This window comes from Monodon monoceros, unplaced genomic scaffold, assembly GCF_005190385.1.
Source record: "Monodon monoceros isolate NGI ecotype Baffin Bay Population unplaced genomic scaffold, NGI_Narwhal_1 Super_Scaffold_11, whole genome shotgun sequence".
Classification (NCBI taxonomy): domain Eukaryota; kingdom Metazoa; phylum Chordata; class Mammalia; order Artiodactyla; family Monodontidae; genus Monodon; species Monodon monoceros.
The window spans coordinates 120139650-120148932 of record NW_021703767.1 but is presented as its reverse complement, the minus strand read 5'-3'; the positions used below and the strand labels follow the sequence as shown (position 1 = coordinate 120148932).

At 40.6% G+C, this 9283-nt stretch overlaps 1 protein-coding gene across 2 annotated transcripts in view; it reads right to left on the bottom strand.

Moving 5' to 3' along the window:
* Positions 1–4525: 4525 nt before the first annotated feature.
* Positions 4526–9283, bottom strand: part of PCOLCE2 (procollagen C-endopeptidase enhancer 2) — a 71211-nt gene continuing 66453 nt past the window's right edge. The window contains exons 9-10 of one of the 2 annotated variants that reach the window (XM_029214752.1): positions 7314–7481; positions 4526–5102 (exon numbers count right to left, since the gene is read on the bottom strand). In XM_029214752.1, the coding sequence (XP_029070585.1) occupies positions 4972–5102; positions 7314–7481 (299 nt within the window). In that variant the 3' untranslated portion in view covers positions 4526–4971. The remainder of the gene's footprint in view (positions 5103–7313; positions 7482–9283) is intronic. The other variant, XM_029214753.1, reaches the window with a different exon arrangement.

Here is a 9283-nt window from a genome sequence, read left to right as displayed (position 1 = left end):
CAGTCCCCCTGCGCTCCGACCGAAGCCAGAGCCTCAGCTCCCAGCCCCGCCCGCCCTGGCGGGTACAAGCCTCTCGGACTGGTGAGTGCTGGTTGGCCCTGATCCTCTGTGCGGAATCTACCCGCTTTGCTCTCCGCACCCCTGTAGCTGCGCTCTCCTCCGCGGCTCCGAAGCTTCCCCGCTCCGCCACCCGCAGTGTCCGCCTGCGAAGGGGCTTCTAGTGTGTGGAAACCCTTCCTCCTTCACGGCTCCCTCCCAGTGGTGCAGGTCCCGTCCCTATTCTTTTGTCTCTGTTTATTCTTTTTTCTTTTGCCCTACCTAGGTACGTGGGGAGTTTCTTGCCTTTTGGGAGGTCTGAGGTCTTCTGCCAGCGTTCAGTAGGTGTTCTGTAGGAATTGTTCCACGTGTAGATGTATTTCTGGTGTATCTGTGGGGAGGAAGGTGATCTCCGCGTCTTACTCTTCCACCCTCTTCCCCCTCACTCTTCCAATCTGATGTGATTCTAATCAGCTTTATAAAGTCGTACATTAAGCTTGTAATTTTTCTTTATAGGTTTCTATACTTCAAAACTCACTGTTTAAAGCAGAAACTAACACACCATTGTAAAGCAATTATACTCCAATACGGATGTTAAAAAAAACCCTCACTGTTTAACTTAATGTTGGTATCAGAATGCCACAGGGACATCCTTCAAGCAAAAGATACTGTTTCAAATTTATATCTTATTAAATTTTAGCCTTTTTAAACCTAATTGTTGACTTAGGGAAGAAGCAAATTACAAAAACAAAGTCAGAATTTTACATAATAACTTTAAAATCCCTCAGAAAAACTTCTATGTATGTCCCAGAGCTGCCCCATCTGAATCCCTAATTCTGTACATCCATGTATACCCCCATAGTTTCTATGTTAAAAAGAGGCTGTTAGCGTGTGAATAATGAGCCTCATGTACTTAACTCACGATGCTTAATTATAAATTATAAAATAATATTTATATCTTGTTTTGGGCTAGGGCTAAGAGACAAACTTGTGAAACTATTAATTCTAATCACCTGCATGTTGCTTCAGGTTTTCTATTTGGATAATCATATCATCTTTGCATAATAGTCTTGTTTCTTCCAATATCATTTTTTCTTTTTCTTAACTTACTACACTGACCAGACCCTCCAGTACAATTTTTAATAGAAATGTGATTTCAAGCATTCCTGTCTTATCACTGATCTTAAAGGAAATGCTTTCAATACTTTACCATTAAATATAAGATTTGCTGCAAGTTTTCTTCTCAACTTAAGGAAGTTCCCTTCTACTCATAGTTTGCTCAGGGTTTATTTTTGTCATGAGTAAATGTTGAATTATATCAAGTACTTCTGCATTACTAAGATCAAATGAGTTTTCTTCTTTAATCTACTGTGAATAGGGCTTAACAGAACCTTTCCCCATTAAAAGATGATCTTTGCTTAACTCTAGTTTAGTTTACCTAGTAATCTGATAATACAGTATGTCAACTATGTTGCTAGACAAACTTGTTTCTGGTAAAAATGATCCCTGATTGGTAAATTGCTTTGGATTGGGAGGAATCCAATCCAGTATAAGCGAACTATAAATACCCGATAGGGGAGCCAGAGCTCTGGGCTTTCCTGAGTGTATAACTCATAAACAGGTGTGTCATCTGTGAGGCGTCTGGGAGCTGGGCTTATGGAGTTGTTACAAGAGATAACTGGCTTCTGTGGAGATGCGACCTTTAAACTGGGGTGTCTACATCCATCTGGCATGAATCTTGTCTCCTGGCATCTGAGACTTTATCTAGGGAGGCAAAGAAAACAGCTCATGGATAGCTGGTATGAGCTGCTGCCAGATGGCTACAAAGACTCCCGGAGAAGAAAGTGTGACATTGTGTCATTAAGCTCTGGTCCCTGTGCTATACAGTATCTTTCTGAGGATATTGGTACCAAGGGAGGCCTGTGATACTGTTAAGTCTGGATGTTTAGCTGCCCCTAAGACTCCCTAGTTGGCATTGCAGTTCTATTAATGCAGTGAAGTGTGATCGTTGATTTTCTAATGTTAAATTAATCAAGTATTTCTGGGATAAACTCAACTTGATTGTCACCTATTTGGTTGGTTTGCTGGATTTTTGGGGATAATATTTAGTTTAGGGTTTTTGCACCTGTGTTCAGAAGTAAAATCAGACTAGTGGTTTTAGATCCTGTTGTCTGCTGAAGTTTTGATGTTAAGATTATATTACTCTCATAAAAAGAATTGCTGAGTGTTACTTCTTTGTACTCTGGAATAGTATATGTTAGATTGGCTGTGTTTGTCCCTTAGATGTTGGTAGACCTTCTAAGTAAAACTGTCTGGACCTGGGGTTTTATCTGAAGAAAGTTTTGAAATTAGGATTGAATTTCTGGGCTTCCCTGGTGGCGCAGTGGTTGGGAGTCCGATGCACGGGACACGGGTTTCTGCCCCGGTCTGGGAAGATCCCACGTGCAGCGGAGCGTCCGGGCCCGTGAGCCATGGCCGCTGAGCCTGCGCGTCCGGAGGCTGTGCTCCGCAACCGGAGAGGCCACAACAATGAAAGGCCCGCGTACCGCCAAAAAAAAAAAAAGGATTGAATTTCTTTAATGATTATAAGACTATTTAGGTATTCTATTTCTATTTGAGTCCAAGTGATAAGTCCTCACCCCCTGGCCATGAATTTGTCCACTTCGTGTAAGTTTCCAAATCTTCTGACATAAATGGCTCATAATATCCTCTTAACTGCTTTTTGAGAGTGCGTTAACATCTGTTGTAAGGTCCCTTTTCATGCCTAAATCATTTTCTTGTCCTTTTTAACGTTTTTTCTTGCTTAATCTTGTCGGTTTTGTCAATTATATGAGTCATTTGAGAGAACCAATTTTTTATTTTGTTGTCTCTATTTATGATTCTATTTTACTCAATTTCTGCTTGTATGCTTATTTCCTCCAGTTTTTAGAAGTGTATTCTGTTGTTCTTTTACTAACCTCCATAATTTGTATCAGTCATAAAATATTTTTCACCCTTTTAGAATATAAACATTTAAGGTTATAAATTGCATTCCACACATTTTAAAATTCAGTGTTTCTATTATTGTTCAGTTTTTAATATTTTCTATTTTCCATGACAGTTTCCTTTTGATCACGAGTTACTTAAAAGTACATTTCTCAATTTCCAACATCAGGGTTTTTTTTCTTATTTTTTTAATTATTGTGTACTTTGTGCTATTAATTTCTAATTATTCATTGTTGCTGGAAAAGGATGTCTGTGGGACACTAGTTCGTTAAATGGGATTTGTTTCATGGTGCAGTAAGTGGTCAAGTTTTGAAGTTGTTCCATACTGAGATTAAAAATGAGCTTTTGGGGAATTCCCTGGTGGTCCAGTGGTTAGGACTCTGTGCTCTCACTGACAAGGGCCCAGGTTTGATCCCTGGTCGGGAAATTAAGATCCCACAAGCCACGTGGCATGGAAAAAGAAAAAAGAGCTTTTGGTTCTGTTTTATGTCCATCAGGTAAATCTAGCTAACTGTGTGGTTCAAATCTATATCTTTTCAGCTCGGTGCTTTGTGACTACATAGAGTGGTGGGATAGGGAGGGTGGGAGGGAGAGAGATGCAAGAGGGAAGAGATATGGGGATATATGTATACGCATAGCTGATTCACTTTGTTATAAAGCAGAAACTAACACACCATTGTAAAGCAATTATACTCCAATGAAGATGTTATTTAAAAAAATTATATCTTTTTTTGTTTCTTTTAAATCTGCCAATTACTATGAGAAGTGTGTTAAAATCTCCCACTATGATGGTGAACTTGTCAATTTTCATTTTTACTATGCCAGACTTATATATTTTGAAGCCTATATTATATTGAAGGATAAAATATATATTTTAGTTATATATCTTTGCATGTTATTAGCTGCATGCAAATTTTAGAATTGTTATATCTCCTTGTAACCCTCTTCATCTTGAGGAATACCTTAAAGTCTATTTTTTTCCCTAATATGAATAAAGCCACTTCAGTCTTGTTTTGGTTAATATTTGCCTGATATATTTATGTTCTTCTATCCTTTTCTTTTCAACTTCTTTGTGTCCTTATGCTTTAGGTGTCTCTTTCAAATAGTATATTGTTGTATTTTGTTTTTCTAATCCAGTCTGATAATCTTTGGCTTTTAACTTTTTAGTCTAGTTATATAAATTGAGCTAGATTGCCTGTTCTGTCTCTTGGGAGATGTGTGCTCTGCACAAGTCACTAAATATACCTGAGCTTCCATTTCTATCACAAAATGAAGGACCTGAATGAGATTCTTGAGGGACCCGATTCTAGCTCTAACATTCTCTGGTTCTGCAGAGAAGAATTATAGTCTGTTTACATTACTGAGTCCATCTAGTCCCTGCGGTTCTTGGAATGTTCTTTTAGCAAAGTATAAACTGATACAAGGACAACCTTATGTGTAAATAGCAGGGAATATTCTTTTTACAGTGTCCCACTTTCTATAAAAGCAAGTCTAATGGCTGTTATATAATCATTTAAAAATATTTTATTAAGCACTGATTTTAAAAATGCAAGAGAAGAATATAACAACTCAGAGCAAATGCTTGAAGGTAAAACAAATATCACTATAAATATTGCACATATAAAATCTCTTTTTTACATCTTCACACAGCTCATTTCTAAAATATCCTTTTACAGAGATGTATAAATAAACTGCTTCCAAACTGTCAACGCTTGATACATTTAGTTTCTTATCACCTCACTAAGTCTGCAGGTTTCCAATCGGCTCTCTTCTGTGCAGGCAACAGAACTTCCATCAGTGACACCGGAGCTCTCCTACCTACATCATGTGAAGAGTAAATCTCTCTGAATGCTCAATATTTCTGGTTATAAATTTTCTTTACCTACTGAGAAAAAAATAGATCCTTCAAAGGCAGTGACAGAATGCAGCTTAAATGGACACAGTTCACTGTTAACATTGCTTGTTCTTCAAGGCGTCCAGGAGCTTCTGATTCTTGGTCTTGAACATCATGATAAAGCTGTTGGGCATGATTTTGCCTCTCCCGTCTTCACCCACTTGGCCCATAATAATGTAGTTTAGACCTAAAAGAGAATATAAGATTAATTTTTTTCTCTCTGTGTGTTGGTTTGAAACAACTTCGACTATAACTCACCTCTAGGTAAATGCTCTGTAAATGGTATAATTAGACATTTATCCTATCTAGGATAAAATCTGGTTTAAGATTCTCATTGGGAAAAAATCTAAATGTAACTGAATAGCATGTTCCAGCTCTGCTAACACTAGGAAAGTGGATGGAATGATTCGATCCGGTCACGTCCAGCTCTGCGGAAGGTCTGATGTATTTACTGAGTGTCTGCTATGAACAGTACACTGTTTCTGTGAAAGGCTCTCCTTCCTCAAGGGGCTTCAGATGGCCTCTCTTGGTGTCACAAGGCTTCTGGATCTCCCCAGGCATTTGGCAGCTAATGATCCATCGTCTTCTGTTGTTGTTGTCTTGGACTTTTTATTAACATCTCCAACATTTATACTATGTAAGTTTTTTGAGGGCATGGTTGGATCATATACTTCTTTCCATTCTTATAGTCCCTTGCAAAAAGATAAGTACTAAAAAGTACTTTATTCTGTTATACTATTTTTTATATATCAGTGTTTCTGGCTAACGTAGGCCTAGACTGGGGCCCAAGCTGAGCTACGTAGGATTCAACTCTGAAGATTTATACTGCTTCAGAAAAATGTCATAAAGGAAGTGTGTCTTACCACCCCCTTTATTCTCCCTCTCCCCCGTGTGTCATAAGAGGAATATGTGTTTCTTTTTCTCTTGCATAGGCCTTCCTCTGTGGGCCTACACTGGCATCATAGTGGTCTTGAGCCTGTGAAGGCTTGGTAGGATGAGCAGGTAGATGCCACCGAAAGCCTGGACTGCTAGCATCGAGATTTGACTGTGTCTAGATGTGCATTATTTGCTGTTCCGGGCAGTTCCGGAAAGAAGTGTTACCTTCTACAGAGTCTTTGCTATTCCCTCCAAGGAGTCAATGTGAGGCTGCTCACCTTCTGACTTTTCTCAACAATCTGAATTCATAGTAAAGCTTTCTTGAAGTGGATATGCTATATTTCTGTGTGTGTGTGGCAGAGGTTTGGTTGGTTTCACTTGTAGTAGAGGTGTGTAACAAGACTGAGGAAAGGAATGAGCTGATATTGGACAGAGAAATCATGGCAGAGCACACAGTGGAATGCCAGGCATTATTGCCATGCCGAAAAAGAGATCTATACGTGCTGTTGATGGAAAGCTGTCCACATGTACATCACGTGGGGGAAAAGTTTCAGTAGAACATGTGTAGCATGATCCCTCTCTCTACGTGTGTATGTGCAGGCTTTATATGGATAGAACTTTGTGGAAGGAGATGTTCATTGTGCCTCTGGTGAAAGGGAAAGGGCTTCACTTTTTATTTTATATCCTTCTCTACTTATTTAAACTTTTTAAAAACCATAGAGCAGGGGCTTCCCTGGTGGCGCAGGGGTTGGGAGTCCGCCTGCCGATGCAGGGGACACGGGTTCGTGCCCCGGTCCGGGAAGATCCCACATGCCGCGCAGCGGCTGGGCCCGTGAGCCATGGCTGCTGAGCCTGCGCGTCCGGAGCCTGTGCTCCGCAACAGGAGAGGCCACAACAGTGAGAGGCCCGCGTACCACAAAAAAAAAAAAACATAGAGCATACATTACTTTTATAAGTTAAAGAACCTGTTTTTTTAAAAAAATCATGTACATTTGGCTCTGAAGTAGCTTTTCTTTTTCCAAAATTTCTTAATAAACTCATCCCCATCTATGGATTTAATAATCCTATATCTACAAATGAATCCCAAATCTTTCATTCTAGCCCATAGATACCTCTCTCTTCTGAACTCCAGCTCTGAATTTCCTGTTCCTTGATGGATATCTTCCTCTACACACAGTAGTGGCACCTTAAGTGCAATAATTCAAAATCTCTTTCTCCTGATGTGCTCCTTCTCTGTCTGTTCCCTATTGATCCAACTTCAGACGTTTCTTGGACTCATTGATCATTTCCATTATCTCGTCTTCTTCCACAAGTGACCGGAACTGGGACTGGAGCCCAATTCTGGCCGACTCCAAAGGCCCTCCTTCGAAACCACAAGTGGGCAATACATTAGCCCTGACTTTACTTCCCTAGACCAGCCATGGCATGGAAAGATCCATGATTTTCTCAGAGAGGCTCTCCCATCCCCTTCTCTGCTCCTGAGCTCCCCTGGAAGAAAGACTGAAGTTTTCCTCTGACTCACCTCTTCTGAGGAGTGGGCACTGCTTGCAGACCACGACGACCTTGGCACTCATGTTCTTGCCGGCCTGCTGAATTGCCAGATTTCCCTCTTTATAGATGTTGATGATTGAGACCGTGGCGTGCAGACTCCCACCTCGAGGGATGGTGGTGATAACAGTGCCGGCCAAGACTGCAAAAGAAAGCGTTTTTGAAATAATGGGACAGTGAAGGCAAGTGTTAGCAGAACTGAACGTAATTGTACATTTCTCTAAGTGTCAGATGGGAAACATTTTAATGTAAGAAAGAAGGTCCTAATAGAGCCATTGAATTTGATTCTGTACATTTGTCACCAAAATTCAGGTTGAAGAAAAGGAGTCGTGAAGCTGTTATGTTACCGCAGCTGTTAGGTGTTGATCCTGAGTAGGAAAACCAAAACATCTGCCAAATTGCAGTCAGTTGCTGAGATGAGGACTCGTTCCAATGTTTTATCCAACGTATGGATCAGTTACCAAATAAGGGATGGGCTCATGCGCCTCTACCTGTGAATACTCAACAGGACCTTGTACCTTTAGAGGTAACACCATACTAAGAGGCTGCATGATGGGGGTTTGAGCCACGAAGATCTGAGTCCTTGTATCTGTGTGGGTGAGCGCCTACCTTTCTGTGTCTCCCCCTGGTTCCTCTCTTTAGCGGGCCTCTCTCCTTGAACTTTTTTTTTATAAAACACGTATTTATTAAATGAAAAATCGGTCTTACAAATATCCACTCCCTGAAGCCTTCTCCCAGGCTTCTACAGCAAATGACCAATTGCAGGTGCTGGAGGAAACTAAAGAGAATTAGAAGCAGCAGGTTGGGATCCCTTATTTTTCTTCTCTCAGTGGATATCAGGTGCTCTCTCCTTGAACTGTGATTCATCCATAGATCCCCATCTCCCTCTAATGATCACTGAATATCTGTGTTTTTCTGGGTCTTTCACATTCTCTTTTTTATCCATCCTGTTTAACGCATTTAACAAGTCAAAGTATAGAACTGAGGTATAGCTTAAGACATTTTCTTGCTTAAAAAAAAACCACAAAACTCTAGCAAAATTCAGTTGCTTTTCATTATGTCACTCTCTCTTTTTACTATGTGACACTCAGAGAAGAGTCTCACTTCTGACCCACAGAAAGAAAGATGCTGTGTTTCTCAAAGGCGTGCTTTTGGCATTCTGGAGGGGGGGGTGGGCAGTGGACATTCCAGGTGAGGCAGGACTTGCATTGAATGACTTTCTGATGAATCCTGTCTCTACCCAGAAAACCAGTAGCACCCGGCAGTTATTGTGACAATCAAAACCTGCCCCTAAAGGAGTGTTACCAATGCTGGTAGGAAACCAATGGGCCACTGGTGATAGTATTGGGTCATTTTGCCATGGAAGTGAGTCACAGTGGAATAGATCGAGCTTTGGACTTGGCTGATATGACCCTTTCAGGATAAAGTGAGAACACACTGCTTATTATGAGAATTCTTCTCATGCCTTACTTTGACTTTCGGTCATGAGTGCTTACTGCAAAACGTCAGTCAGTAGCCGAGTGAAATCAGGTGGCTCTGAGGACAGGAAGGGAGATTTCCTTAAGCATCTCCTACAGAAGACGACTCTGGGTGTGGGAGCAATGACACCTCGTGCTACTGGTTTTCATTTTCATGCCATTATTTGAATTTCTGCTGCAAACTCCAGTTAGATTTAGGGCCCTAGATTCTTTAGTGCCTTCATACCTTCTCTGCAACATAGTCCGCCTGGGCTGCAGTTACCACTTGAAGGCATAAGAAAAAGCAAGCAAAGCCTCATCTGGGAGGCCCTTTGTTCTGGGTAACCTATTTAAAGGCTGTACCAACTTTCTTTTCCTGATAAGACTTCTCTTCGATGTTCCTTTTAAACATAACCAACATAATTAAACTTGGGATCTTTTGCTCTTAAGTGGTTTTCACAGAAAGTGCAATTTTTTTTTACTTGGA